Source organism: Phaethon lepturus, unplaced genomic scaffold, assembly GCF_000687285.1.
Source record: "Phaethon lepturus isolate BGI_N335 unplaced genomic scaffold, ASM68728v1 scaffold29654, whole genome shotgun sequence".
NCBI classification, from domain to species: Eukaryota; Metazoa; Chordata; class Aves; order Phaethontiformes; family Phaethontidae; genus Phaethon; species Phaethon lepturus.
The window spans coordinates 79776-94919 of NW_010536074.1; the positions used below are offsets into that span (position 1 = coordinate 79776).

At 51.9% G+C, this 15144-nt stretch overlaps 1 protein-coding gene across 1 annotated transcript in view; it reads right to left on the minus strand.

The window, feature by feature from the left end:
• Positions 1-7663, minus strand: part of TMEM211 (transmembrane protein 211) — a 53990-nt gene extending 46327 nt beyond the window's left edge. The window contains exons 1-2 of the mRNA XM_010286062.1: positions 7628-7663; positions 5427-5583 (exon numbers count right to left, since the gene is read on the minus strand). Of these exons, the coding sequence (XP_010284364.1) occupies positions 5427-5583; positions 7628-7663 (193 nt within the window). The remainder of the gene's footprint in view (positions 1-5426; positions 5584-7627) is intronic.
• Positions 7664-15144: the final 7481 nt, after the last annotated feature.

Here is a 15144-nt window from a genome sequence, read left to right on the forward strand (position 1 = left end):
CCCCAGGAGCAGTGGGCATGTCCCCACTGTCTGGTGGCCCCGGCAACATCCTTAGACATTGCTCTCCAGCATTCCCAACAGCTGCTGGTGCCACAAGTCCTTTAGGATATTGGAAGGTGATATTTGGCAGAGTGCCTTACCCAGGCCATTACTTCAGTCGTGATTTCTTGATGAGGGGCAGGACAGGAGGGATCCGAGACCTCGCAGGCAACTGCTGTGGGTGCAGACTGGCCACGTGCTGACGTACGAGAAGCTCTGTCAGCTCACAGTGTCTTTTGGCCCTAAAAATGCAGTACCAGAGCTACAGAGGGAAACACAGGGAGTCAAGCGGAGCTGCTCTTTCCTGAGTCATGACAACGGCTCCACTGGTGCCCAGTCATCAGAGACCCCGTCAGGCAGCACTCCAAAACCATCTTGCATGGTAGTCATGGCAGCAGGGAAGGGGAGACTTTCACAGTGTTTTTAATAGCAGGGCAGCAATTACCAGGCAGCCACAACCCCTCTATTTGCTACCACCCTGGAGATGCTAGCAAAGGTCAGAGTACACAGGCAGCTTGGTTGTACATCCTCTTGGTGCTATTTTTATCTAAGTTACTAATTACACATTACCTGTATGTCACCAGGCTGATCGATATTAGTCTGAGGAATCAATATGGACATGGGTGATGGTGCTGTTTGCCATTCAGAGCCTGCATAAGCTGGGAGAAACAGGGCACCATCGATCCCAAAGGTGGGCTGAGATGCAGAGCGGGATGGGAGGCACAACTAGGGCAGTGACCACACGCTGCCTTCCTAAATAACACTGTGACACAGGCGCTGGGACAGCCTCCTGGCCAGGGACCTGCCATGTCCGTGCTGCCCGCCGGCATATGCCTGCATCCCAAGGCTGGGGCAAACCTCCCACCCATCCCGCAGTGCCCCCAGGGGAATGGCACAGCCCTTAGTAATCTGGGTTGCTTTTCAGTCCTAAGGACGCCACGCATTTGAAAGGTTCATTCTGATCTACAAATGAACAATTCTCCCTCTTTATGTGTTCTTACCTGATAATCGGTGTCTTAAGTAATCACAGGCTACTTAAAAAAGCACAAGGTCTCCTGCATTTTGCTTTGCTGTTCAACTTACCCAAAGCTGAGGCCACCTCTGCAATGCCACCACACAGCTTCTGCCAGCAAGAGGGACCTTGGCGACAGAATGCAATCAGATTTTGCAGGAAGAAGCTCTTAGGACTACCATGAAACCTGGGATTAAAGTGCAGCTAAGTAAGGGAGTTGCATAACTGGGGGTTTCTGCCTGTCTTGCTGGAGTCTTATGACTGTTCTGATTCTGTCATAGCAATGCTGGGAAATTGCTCTTTGAAACTAAAAGAAAGGCAGAGGCAGGTCAGAATCATTTGCCCTCAGCACTGGGTTTGTCTTGAGCAGTGAGTTGATGGTGGTAGGATTAGACAGAGAGCAGCATGGGGTGAAAGCAAACCTCTCCCCAAAGGCTTCCCTCATGCTCAACTGTGCCTGTGCCCTTGCCGAGGTGCAAAGCTCTGCAGCCTCCTCCTGTCAGGCCACTTCGCAGGCACGTCTCAGAGACCAGGGAAAGGACAGCAGCCGTGGGGCGGCTGGGGTGCACCCAGTTACCAACCACCGATGGATCACCAGCAAAGCAGGAGCCACTTGCCTGAAAAGCGCACGGTGAAAAGCTTCCAAAAAGCAACACAATCCTGTTTTTTATTGAGGCTTTTAGGGTAGCAAAGGGAGCTGTGGAGGAAGGCTGCTAGTCCCTGCTGCTCGCCTATGAAGACTCGTCGCTTTTCCTAAGCAGCAGCTGCAATCTGCTTTGGTGCCAGGGCACGGTCGCCAGCAGCTTAATCCAACAGCAGACCCATAATCCTTCCCTTAGTCCCACAAGCCCCAAAAGGAGAAAGCTGCCTGGATTTGCTGTTGAATGGGGTTCACTCAGCCTCAGGTGCAATCTCACTCTCCACCGGTAGCCAGCCTCACTCCCCTGGAAAGCCATTCCCCTGGGAGCGCAGATGCTTACGGACCAGGGAGCACAGTCCACGCTGGAAACCCGGCGGAGGCTGCTTTGGCTCTCAGCACCCTCCAGCCTTCAGGACACTCCTCTAATGCAGTGACACTGCTGGGGACTGTGTGGGCTGTGACAACTTGGAGCAGGGCCTCGGGGCTCCCCGGGGCATCACTGACAGTGCCTGTGGGTGAAGCTGGTGCCTGAGACACTGTGATGGCCCCACGCTCCTTCCAGCAGCTTCGCCACTGGCAGTCGTTTGAAAAGGGGTCTAAGAGCTTTGCAGAGACAAACTGTAATGTCCAGCTATAGACCCCAGCCCCCCCGACACAGCACCTGGAAGCCACCAGAGAGAATGTACAGGCACAGCCAGCCCTGGAGAACATCCCCTGCCCTTCCCTTACAGCCCCGTATGGCAGGAAACATTTCTCCCTAGAATTAACTCCTATTTTTAAAATGCCAACAAAGAGACTTTTGCTGAAAAACAGCTGTGGCAGGACTTCAGCTATGCACCCATTTGCACTCCCTGTCCCTGGGGTTAGCCTTGGGGCCCCTCTCCATCAGCAGCAATGGGCTGCAGCTGGGGGTTGGGGCCGCCCCGCTGCCCCACACATAAATGGGGCCAGCTTGGCTACTTCAGCCTCCCCGGAGGTGCTGCTATGCAGGTTTGGGAGGAGGGATCAGAGCAGAAATTTAATTTTTGTGAACTGGTACCATTCTTAGGGAGTGAGCCCCATTGCTAATCTCTCAGGGGCAGCTTTGACTTTGCTTGTATGGTGTGAGAGCTGAGCAAATGTTCTGGTTTTTATCCTTTCCCCCCTCTCCCTGATGTTCTGCTGCTCATTTACTCTTTCATTAAGGATCATCCTCTTGTCATTTGTGTGATCAAATGTTGGTTTTTTTCCTAAGGAGTGGATGCCAGGCATCAGGAATCATGTGTTCAACGTATGGTGGCAATTAGCCCAGCTCTGAACCCTGATGGCATGTCTGTGTCTGCAATTAATGCTCTGCTCTATCTGCATGAGGTTTCTATCTTACTTCCTTCTGGGTATGGAAAAGGCACAGCTTGGATCTCTAAAAAAATAGCAGTAAAGTGTTAGACACTGCTTGAGCCTGACCTCCCCTTGCTGTGGGGCTGCTCTCAGAATTTGGTCTTGTTTGGTTCAGCTTAGCCTCTGCACCTGGATTTAGTGAGTGTGACTCGGGGCATCTGTCTGATACAGTGCAGACCCCATGGGGACTGCTTCTGGCTCTGCTGGTGCCTCTGCTCATGCACTTTATGGTATGTTTCATGCTTCTGTCTGAGTGTACCCGGATCTTTATTAGGAAATTAGATTGCCTGATTCAATGTTTTATAGTATTAAGCTTGTTTACTTGTGCCTTTGGTGTGCTGAAAAATACCTTGACTCATTTTTGAGGATGGGAAAATGGTATCAAAATCTGGATTTCATGGGGAAAATATCAGGGCAGGCAGAGGGGATGTGCCTGTGGGACCTGCTGTGCTTCAGGGAAACCTGGGGTTTGGGAGAAATGTGGCCTCCTCCCTCCGGCTGCTCTGCCAGCATCTTGTGGTAGTTTTGTAGGGGTTCCCCTGGCAGAGCTGCCCCCCTTCAGAAAGCTGCTCTACCAAACCTCATGGGCTTGCTCTGTTTTCCTTCTCTCCTACATAAATTCATCTACCCTAAAATCCCTGCTTTTCTCTGAGATAATGTGATTTTTGGGGAGGAGTTTCTCTGTCACACGGCTGCAGCTGATTTTTAATGAAGAGCTTCCTCCTGGGGGGTGGGAACAGGGAGAGAAACTGGGGTGGTGGTGGGGAGACAGGACATTTCTGAATCCAAATACATTAAACCATTTCATTCTGTTGACTCGGGGCTGCCTGGCTCTGAATGGGAATTAATCCACAGCAAACCAAAATTAAAAAGCGCAATATAAAATGCTTAGCAAGGCACCGCCAGGGTTTAAAGCAACCCATTAGCTTGCTTGACCGTACACAGTAAATTTTCATTTGTCAATAATGCTTAGAGCCTACAGTTTATTTACAGCCTGTTCAATATTACCAAAACCCCTCAGAATGCCTCATTTCTATTTATCTGCCACAGTTGGTTTCCTTTCCATGGACTCTTCCTAATCCCTTGCTTTGTACCTGCTTGTTTCTTGTTGCAGAGCCAGATGCAGCAGGGATGTGCCACCCCTCTGGGCAAAGGTAACGCAGGGTTACCCCTTTCCCTCCCCCTCGCCCACTGCACAGAAGACCCCCTGCAAGGCCACCCTGAGCCACCTCCCAGGGACCCACACCATCCCCAGGCTGGGACCTGCTGGCATGGGTCTCCTCCAGCCTCTGTCCCGCACTCAGGGGACCCGTTGGCCACAGCCAACATAGACGGGTCCCAAATTGTGGCCTCCAAGGGATGCATCGGTCACTAGCGATGGGGTGCAGGCATGAGTGGCTGCCTCTATGGACCCAGAGACCAGCTGAGCTGGAGCAGCCATGGCTAACGGGCCAGGCCCCTCCATCTGTTCCCAAATCAGCTCCCATGGGACGAGCCCTGGTGAGGAGTGTCTAACAGGATTTCCCCCAAAAGCTGCTTGAATGCTGCCAGGCAGATAACGAAGCCTGGCTGGCCCTAAAGGATTTCTCCAAGGAAAGGAGTTTATTCTTGGGCACAGACACAAACAGACGGTTTCATCTCCTGTCACTGCTTATGTCTAGTTAGGGTTGCTGAGTCCAACACTTCAACTCCTGGAGACCTGGCTCCCCACAGTGGAGACTGGTCTCGGGTGGGGTTTGTCCCTCTGCGGGCAGCACAGGACAGGGACAGACCTTCCCCAGCTGCCTGCCTCCTCCGCCATGCATTGGCACTTCTCAAAGGTAGAAATATAAGCAATTGCAACAGAAATACAAGTGAACGCAGCATCGAGCGGGCTGCCTGGGGAGGCCAGGGGGAGATGTGGGACAGGGTGGGCAACAGCCACAACACTGTCTTGGGTGTAAGGCTCAGAGAGGGAAACCCCTCCAGAGGTTTAACTGCAAAGATGGCCCAAATGGGACTGCAGACTTCACAGAAGGCACCTATTGGAGCCCAGGAGCTGCAGCAGCACCCTGCCAGCAGGCAGCCTGGTCTCCACCGCCGCAGCCCCCTGCCCTACACCAGAGCCTGAGCAAGGGGCAGTGAGCCCAGGCTCTCGCCACAGACCTGAGTATTTGGGCAGAGGGGATTTTCAATAGACTTTATAAGCATGGATGCAGGAGGCAATTGCTAAAGCAAAGGGCTGCTCTCTTGTCCTGGCGTTGGTTAGGGTTTGCAGGCACCTCTTCATGCTGAGATCCAGGATGCTGTGAATAGCCAGGCAGCACCCCAGGGAAACCCCATCTTTCCACCCCAAAGAGCAAAGTCCCCGTCACTTGCCTGCCGCTGTCTGCATGTAGCCAGCCAGGGTGCAGACTCGCCTCTCGCAGGCTCCGCCAGGCAGCAGGACGGCGACGATGGCCAGCAGCGAGCTGAGGGCCAGCAGGGCACAGCCACCTGCACACAGCACGGCGCTCGTCTGAAAGGACACGCAGGGCTGTCAGTGAGGTGATCTCCCACCACTGTCCCCGTGACACCTCCCCCAAACTCCCCCTCTTGAAGTGAGAAGTGGGGCCCCATTGTGGGCAGCTTCTCCCATCTTTTCCTTTCCACCTTCTGTTGCTTAAATTCACTGTTAAGTCTTGAGCCCACGGTTCCCTGTCACCTGGTCCCAGGGGTTATTAGCATTCGGGTTACGGTGATAACAGCAAATGTATTACATGCATGAAGGGCTACAGCACTAATACAAGTGCCATTAGATGCCTGCGACGCGTGTCAGTGCCTCCAGTGAGAGCTGAAACTTATCTCGTGATGGCGCCCGCCCCCGTAAGCCTGGCAGTTAGAAGGTATTTTGCCAATGATGCTCCGCAGCAGGGAACCTGCTGCTGCAAAGGTTTCGTTCCAGCCAGCCTCTGCCGACACGGCAGGCTGCTCCCAGCCCAGCTCACCTCTGGCAGCCTTACCAGCTTTTCCCTGCAGTGGCCATGTCTTTAATTTAGCCTCTTTTGCAACAGAACTGGGTCATTTGGGGCTGTTACTCAAACCCAGCTCGCGCTGTGGGATGATGCTTTGGGGTGCACAGCGGGCAGCGTTTTCTCCAGGGGCTGGCACAGGGCGGAGGGGCAGTGGAAGGGGAGCCAGCACAGCAGCCTGTCCCCCTGCCACCACCTGCTCGGGGTGGAAGCAGTTTTACTATTTAATATTCTGGCCACAAGATGCAAACTGCATCAGCATCTAAAACTGGGAAAAGTGCTAATTTATGGCAAAACAGCTTGCTGTTGGGTACGGGCACCCATTGCTGCACTGTTGCAGTTTCTGTCCCCATTGCAGGTGACATTTCCACCTCTGCCAATGGGATGGCACTGGCAGCGAGGTGGTCCCCGTAGCAGTGGGGACAAGTGCCAGCCCAGCCAGGGGCACAGCGTGGCTGGGGGTCGTGAGGGGACCCATGACACGTGCCTCCTCCTCCAGCACCCAGCTCATGGCAGCGTTCAAACAGCACAAGGGCACCTCAGTCCTGGCATAGCAGCAGCCACTTCAAGTGCTCTCATTTCACAGCATTTCATGGCAAATTCTACAAAACACTCCTGGCTTTCATGAGTCACCCTGTAATAATGTCAGAGAGTTGGCTTCCTAAAGCAGCACAGCTGTAAGACAGGTCTTGGCTCCATTTTCCTAACGAGCCTCATTATCATAACCTGTCTTAAGGAGCTCAGGTCCCACCTCCACCCGCCCTTGTCCAGCCCTCTTGCCCTGCTGAGACATTCTGGTTAGAAATGCACAATTTTCCTTTTTTTACTTTTCCCCCTACATTTGAGCTTTTGGGCAACCACGGTTACTATAGGAACAAACCCAGTACATGTTTCCATTTGGCCCATCTCACCAAAGGGGTTACAAATCCGGAGTAAATAATCTGCTAAATGCAAATTATGCTGCAGGAGCCACAGGCAGGCTGGAGTGGGAGAAGAAGAATTGGATTTACCCTGTGATGGCTACGGGGGGTCCAAGCAGCTAAAAAAGCCCTCCAGCACTGGCGGTGCTGCCCCACGGGTCTGGCACTGCCCTGCATCTGCCTGCGTTATTTCTAATAACGCTGAGCTGGTTTTTAGCAGCTGGACTGGCTGGTGCCAGGGTGGCAGAGCGGCTGCTCTCCGAAATGGGACACGCTGGTGCTGGCGAGGGACGGGCCAGGCGAGCACGGACACCGCCCTGACACCCTGGTGCGAGCGCTTCCCCCGCTGCAGTGCGGTGATTAGAAATCAGCATCTTATTTATAGCCTATTTATACACCACACAAGCAATGCAAACGCTGTCCCGGCAATAAATTAATTCCTGACATGCAATGTAAAAGGCATGGCAGTGCAAACAGCTACTGAGAGAAACAGGGAGGCTGTTTTCGGCAGGGACTGAGACAGCAGGGGTATCTGCTCCTGTCCAGTACCTTCCAAGCCACTGAGACCCAAAGAGACAAGTGCTGCTTCAGGGCAAAAAAGATGAGCTTGGGACACTCAGGCCAGGACCAGCCCCTTCCCCATCCGTACCCCAGGAGGGGTCTGGGGTGGGATGGGCGACCCCATCGCGCAGACACCCTCCCAGCGTGGGACCCTGCGGGGAGCATGGCCACAGCCCTTGCTCCCCACTGCTCCCAGGGCAGCAGCACGGTGAGGAAATACAGACTCGTTAAAAAAAGAGATTACTCTGCCTGGCATCTGAATTTCACCTTCTACCCGGCAACATGCAAAATCATCCTCCTTTGTGAGGACCATTAATTATTTAGAGTGATGAATTTTTCAGCAGAAAGGGGTCTTGTGAAGCAGGCTGGTTCCTCTCTCGTGTGAAGCATATTATTTTTAATGATCTAGGTTCTTCTTAATTATGGCAGCGCAAATCCCCTAAAAACGCACAGCGCCTGCTGAAAACAACCTATGAGCCCCTCCAGACTGAGAATCCCTGCAGAAAGGTGAAAAGATGTTTTTCAGGACATAGAGACAAGTAAAGCACAAACAGGATGGGTGCAGGTAAGTGTTACACTAAAAGAAGAACTGGGTCTGGTTTGGCTCCTGCCATCAGACAGCAGCAAGACTGCGGGGTCCCGGGGCCGGCAGCACCCCGATGTGCACAGTGGTGGCCAGAAAACAACCGAATCCAACCAGGCCTTGGCAAAGGGAACTAAGGTCTCATTTTGAATAAATGTGTTCAAATTCAAATAGGCAAGAGGTGTAGGTAAACGGTGAGGTTTGTTCTCTGCCACTGGGCCAGGGACGCTGAGCCACAGAACGGCTGCCGGGCAGCTCTGGGGGCAGAAGGGGTAATGCAGCTGAGCGGTTTTGGTGTGGGGCACAAGGGATGGCTGTGGAGCAGCTGCCCCAAAATAGGTGGGAAAGGCATGGGGCACTTCAGGGCAGATCGCAAGAGACCCTGCTGCGAGCCTGCAGTCTTAGTCTGGCTCCTACATTATGCTGGTACACCATCGCCAGAGCTGCTCGAGCACAAGGTGCAAACTTCTTGCCCTAATGCGTTGGTATTACCTGCCAAAACACTGGATATACTCTTGTAAACCAGAAATTTTGCGTTTGTTGTAACCTTTCCAGGGCCTTGGCTGGGAATTATCCCAAGTGCTCCTGCCCTGTACCAGAGTCGCACCTGCAGGTCAAAACAGCCACTTCCGAAGAAAAATAAGGCTTAAGATTGAAGAAGTCCATGGAGCAAAGGTACCGAACAGTAGCAGCTAAAAACCCCCTCCTTCCAACTGCACAGCACCTCCCTCTCTCCTCCCTGTTTATGCCTGTTGCATCTTGAGCGGAAAGGAGAGGATGCAGGAAACAGGATGTAAAGGCTGAAACCCAAAAATAGATGGGGGGGAGGAACAAACGGGATGCATCAAGGCCATCTGTGAGAGCCCAGCTCAGGCAGGGGCAGGAAAAAGCCCATTCATCACAGCAGAGAGCACAGCTCCCTGTGCAAAACAGGCCAGGGAGAAGCGGGACCTCGCTGCCCGGTGGGCTACCTCTCCCCAGACCTGCATCCACGCCAGGGAGACCGCCCTGGGGAGCCCGGCAGCCCAGGGGCTGTGAGCTATCCCGCCTCTGCCACGCTGGGAAAAGACATAAAACCATGTCAGATTTTCTGCTCCCACTCCCAGGGAGATTAATTGTTTATCCCCAAACAAATTAATAGTCCCCTGTTGGGACTGTAAATATGCCTTTATGCAGCGTAATAAATTCCGATTAACAACAATCCTGTACCCATTATTTTAATATTTTACAGGTCTGACACGCACCATGGCATATCACTAAGCAATAAATCTGCTGAAGATGCTGTTTCATTCACCAAAAACCTCAAAATTAAAATGTCACACAGTGACCATCCTGGGAAGAGTCACTTGACATCCCTAATGAAAATTTTTAAAAGTTAACCCACCTTTTGAGGCCAGCATCTATGATCTTTACAGTTTAAAGTGAAAAGGGCAAAGGGAGAAAAAACTGTCTGGTCCAATGAGTTAGTGCTGAGAAATGGTACCCGGTGTTTGGCTTGGTGGAGATAAAACAAGTTGGCAAAACTCCTGCTGTTGCATCCTGTGCACTGGGTCACACCACAATGCACATTCATTTATGAATGCAATTTATTAACTGGAACTTGACGACCCCCGAGAGCTGCCATCCCGGATGGGCCCCGTGGTACCTGGAGCAGTAGGCTGGAGGCAAGGTTACAGACTGCTCGGGTGTTTCAGCCCTGCTCAAATGCTTAAGCATCTTCGCAAATGGGGGCAGAAAATAATCAGCCTAAATAATTAGGAAATAAAGCGACAGGCTAAATGAGAAAAACAGTGAAGGTCACAGTGTATCTGGCATTCTGGGGGTGTCTGTTAAGGAGGAAAAGGTCTGAGAGACCCCAAACGAGCTGGGGAAAAACTGGCTGTAAAATCACCTATAAGAGAAGAGGGGGCAAAATTAATCAAACCATTTTCCTTTTTTACATGCAGTCCCCTCCTGTCAGAGCTCTGTGTGATTAAATATTCATTCAGGGAAGACGTCTTGGAGTTAAACTGGATAGTGCTGTACCTGGAGAGGCAGAAACCGAAAGGACACCAGGGTTTTTAACCTTGTTAAAAAAAAAAATCAGCACTGGATGGAGGTGCTGAGTGGGGACCTAGGGTTTGGGATTTGCAGCAGTGCTGGCAAGGACCCGGGAGGCCACACCAGGGGCCGATGCCGGGAAGTGGATGCAGATGTTGGCAGCTGGGTCTGGCTCTGCTGTGTGGCTTGAGATGTCCCTGGACAGGCTCCTGGTAGAGGAGGAGCAGTCACCAACACCTGTTGGAGGGCAAATAAAGAGGGCTGGGAAGGATCGGTGCAAATACTCAGAGGGGTATCTATCCGCAGGGGAGCAGCGGCGCTGGAGCAGCAAAGCTGGCTTCTCTCCACCCCAGGACCTGATGGGGTCTCTGCGTGGCCCCGCACCCCACAAGTTGCTGGCACCAGCACCACATGGCCGCAAGGTTCTTCAGTCCTCTCGTGAGTTTTGCACTGGACCCTAAAACCCCTGCTTTCATCCACACCACACCAGGTGAGGCTGCCCTGCACCTGAAACAGCAGGGCCCTCTCCTTGGGCAAAGGCGCAAGAGACCTTGGTAAAAACCGGGAATATCCACCTGGGCACAACAGAGACGCCTGCCTCTGCAGGAGATGCTGCGTGCGTAGGGGTGGGTGGATCGAGCCTCGCAGCTTGTTCGTATTTCCCCCACACGAGTCATAGAAACAAACATCCGCCATCTGGTCGGCATTAAAGCGACGGCCAGGAGGAGGATCCCACACGTCCTCGTCTTCTCCTCCCCAGCAGTTACCTTCCTTTCGGCACCATCTGAGAGCTTTCTCCTTCCTATTTGATCTTCCGTCTCCATCCTGCTCCCATGCAGATGCTATGCCCTGCCTAGCGGCACTGGGAAGTGCCCGGTGTTATGCGATGGGAATGGTGGGAGCGGGTCCAACCTCCCAAAACCAGCCTGGCAGTAATGCAGAGCCCCAGGCACGAAGCTGCCAGGGAGGTGCCTGATGTCTCAGAGTCCCCTGAGCTGGGGTGGTTTGGGCTGGGGCACAGGGATGCAGAGGAGGCAATGAGGCTCCAGTCCTCATATCTTCCCCTTCAAATGAAGGATTTGGCTGGTGGGGACCTGCCTGCACCACAGCACGCACAGGGGGGTACTTATCCCCAGCCCAGATTTAGCTGCTCACGCACAAAATTCAGCAAACAGATGCAGCTTGGCTGGTCTTGGCCTTCCAGGTAACTTTCCCACTTTCAAGTGTATTCGACACAAACAGCAGAAGGGTTAATGCCCAAACCGATTCAAGAAAAAAAAAAAGGGGGCATTTTTTAATTAGGAAGAAAATAAGAGTCAGATAATATGTCTGATGAATTATGGCTCTCTTTCTTCCAGTGCCATTGCATCTGGGGATGCTGGAAAGCAGTTCCTAATAGCACTGCTTTATCTAAGAGGATGATGGATAGTGGTGAAAGAGGAAAAAGAGGGAAAAAGTAAGACATTAGCACATCAATGGTGTGCCTGTGACCTCCATCAAGGGAGGCAAACCAATTTAATGAAATTTTAATTAGGCAGCAAGCAGTGTGCTGTCTCTGGGTACCAGATCAGACCTTCTTGCCCGCGCTCTGTTATTATCCTTCCTTGGGATAAGCCCTTTCCTGGCACCAGCAGCAAAGCTGGGCTCATCATCCCGGGCTGGGGAATGCCCCGCAGGTCACAAAGCTCTCTCATCTGGCTTTTCCTTAGAAAAGGAAAAGGGAGTGTGACTTGCAGCCTCAAAGAGGATGGAAGGATGTTCCACCATCAAAATGTCCCTGCTGTGCCCCCACCACCCTGTGCCGGACTCTGCTCTGGAAGAGGACATACAATCTTCAGCCCAAAATGTCCCTCATATGCCCAGGCAATGCCCTTCCCAAGGCACAGGGTTCAGGACTCGTTGTTTGTCGAGCAGGTTTGTGGGCAGGCAACCCAACGTGAACTGGTCATCACTGTCATGAGTAGCCACGTCTCAGCTAAGCCCCGGCTGCTGCCCAGCCCCTGACCCCACAGCCCAAGCAGTGACACTGTGGCTAATACCCACCTCTCTGTGCCTTTGTTTAAGCAAAGCAAAGCAGCTTCTGTCTCCCATTGAGAGCAGAGTTGGTAGAAATAATCCTGAGAACAGCCTGTCTGTATTTTCAATCAACTTAACCTTCCATGGCCCACCCATAAGCTGGTCCTGTCTCAGCACCCATTTCAGCCCAGCTTAGTGGCGATCGGTTCACTGCTCAGCAAGTCCTGGCTATGCTTTGCCACTCAGGCATTGAAGCACGGGGTCAGAGCCCAGGCATTACAGGTTTCCCCAACATCAGGTATTTTCTGTTCTATTAATGTAGGTCAAAAAACTCTGGGTGGCTAATGAAAGGAGATAAAGACTACTGCAAAGTAATATGCATAAAGAGGAAGACAGTGGTTTCAGGAATTGCTGAACACAGCTCTTGCCAAGGCTGTGCAAGTGCAATTAAAAATCAAACTAACTGGTAGACAGAGTAAGCCAGGTAGGATCTGCTCTCTTGGGAAGTTCTTAGGATGAGGAGCTAAAAGTTCATTTCCCAGTAATCCCAAATTAACACGCTGGCCTGATACACAGCCCTCAGAGGTAGAGCAGGCTCTGCCCAAGGGCCAGGCTCACACGTGGCTCCCTGCTTGGGTCACATCGCAAGCTGCGAGCTCCCAGAACGCTGAGCTCTCCCTTGTGCCAGAGCCTGTGCTAGAAGAGGAGCGGCAGATTTTCCAAATATTTTCCCATCTCCACGAGCACCCCACGTGCTTTTTCACTGGGAACAGCCTGCTCGTAGCTCCACAAATCTGACCCCAACGAGCAAACCTCAGATTACATCGGGAACCCGGTGCTGAACTGACACGGCAAGAAACCGGCAATGAAGGTTCATGAAACCTTTCAGTGTTTTCTAATAAAAAGGTAAACAGGTTTACGGTGCATTTTCACTAAGGTGTGCTGAATTTTTTCAAGCTCTGCTATGGGTAAAAACCCGGGAAGGGCCCACCCAGGGAACTCCTGGGGCTGTGCAAATCTTTCCGCCCTGTCCTCAGTGGGTTATTTTGTGCTCTGCTCCAGCAGGGCATCACTGGCTTCATAGGCAAGTGGCTCCAATGTGCTTTTAACCTGAATACCATGAGCTGATCAGCTTCTTTGTTATTTTAGATTACATGCTTGGCAAAGCCTGAAAATAGTTGGAGACTATCTGGAAAAATAAAAATAGAAATTTGAAATGAAGCAGCACTAGCTTCCGAAGTGCAGCATTGAGACAGGAACCCATGAGCCAAATGCTCCCACTGAAAGAGAAAATAAATCAGCTCAGGATAAAGCTCTATTTTGCACACACACATACGCACACAGCGATCTGGCACCAAAAAAAAAAAAAAAGAAAAGTAGTGAGATGCAATGAAGCAGCTCTGAGCTCAAAAGCTCACCTGTTTTTCCCAGCTCTGCCAGTTGGCCTCCCAGGAGCAATCCCCTCTCCCCACAGTGCCTGCACCCTGTGGGATGCCCCTCTCCAGCCCTCACAGCTCCGGGTCCTCCAACAACAGATCCTCCTTTCCATTAATTGTCCGTGCAAGGGCCCCGCTCATAAATTGGCTGTGGCCCCTGGGCAGCATCAGCATCACCATCCTCTCTCCTCACCTGGCTCCAACCAGACCATCTCCAGTTTCCACCAGCTCCTGCAATGTCTCAGCCTTGCATGAGACAGCCTGTCTAGGATATTTTATTATATTCCACCCCATCAAATCACCATCATGATGCTGAGCATGGTGCAAATCCCCAGCAGCCTGAGCACTGACAGGGTTAAATTAAAGGTACCCATGATATTAGCGAGCTGCAAAGTTAATTATGAAAGAAAGCAGAAAAAAGCCAGCAACTCTAAGCAGACATGAAGGCCCTCTTAAGAGAAGAAAGGCATGTTAATTAACCTCTAGCCATGATTCAAAGCATCATTTGTAGCATGATTAACATAATCCCCCAAGTACAAACACACAACTGGCATTAACGATCATTTGCAGGGCTGGACGCTCCCCCACCCCTTCATCAAGTCGGCAGGTTGGAACGGGGAAACATTTGAAACGCAGTAAGCATGCATGTTTCAGGGAACAAAACGAACAGCGTCCCCGGGGATGGACATCCCGGCTGTGGGCTGCTCACGCACGCTGTGCGCTGCAGGTGGGCGTCCTCCCCCAATGTGCTCTCTGCATCCTCCCCGGGTATGCCATCAGCATCCTCCCCAGATGTGCTCTCCACATCCCCCCAGATGTGCCACCAGCTTCACGCTAGAAGAGCTCCTGATCCCCAAGTTGGCTTTCGCTTCCTTTGCCCCCCATAGCCACAGCTCCACACCCTTCTCCCCCCACTCCTCCAGCAAAAAGCTGGTGGCTGTTTCCAAACGCTCCCAGACTCCCATCTATGTTAGGCTCTTGGCTTTCATTTAAAGAAGGAGCTGCCCACGAGATTGCTGGAAAGATTGGAAATGAATGCCACTAGTTCTGAAAGCAAGGAAAAACGAGCCCAAATTTCCCCGTCTCTCCAAAAAGCAGAATCTCCTGCTTGAGCTTGCGGATGTGGCTCACAGCACTCAGCCCCCCCATCCTGAGCACCGAGGCGTGCAGGTTCGGAGGGCTGCTCATGCACGAAAGCCAAAGCTGTTGCCTGCCTTAGCAAAGCTGTCAGGGATATTCACCCCAAGAAATAACCATCACAACAGGTATTCTTATCCTCATCATGGTGGAAAGCTGGTAGGGGAGTACTTTCCCCTGAAAACAGACTGCACTGTTTGTTGTTCATGAATTATCTGAGTGGTATTAATAAAGGTGACAAGGATGTGTCACTAAAATCCCCTGAAAACTCCACCGTACCGTGGATACCGTGATATTACTCATCCCTGCCACAGCCCAAGCTCAGGAGCTCAGTGGCTTTGTGTTATGTTATATTCTGGATCTAAAGTCTTTTCAGAGGCTATTAGATGGCTG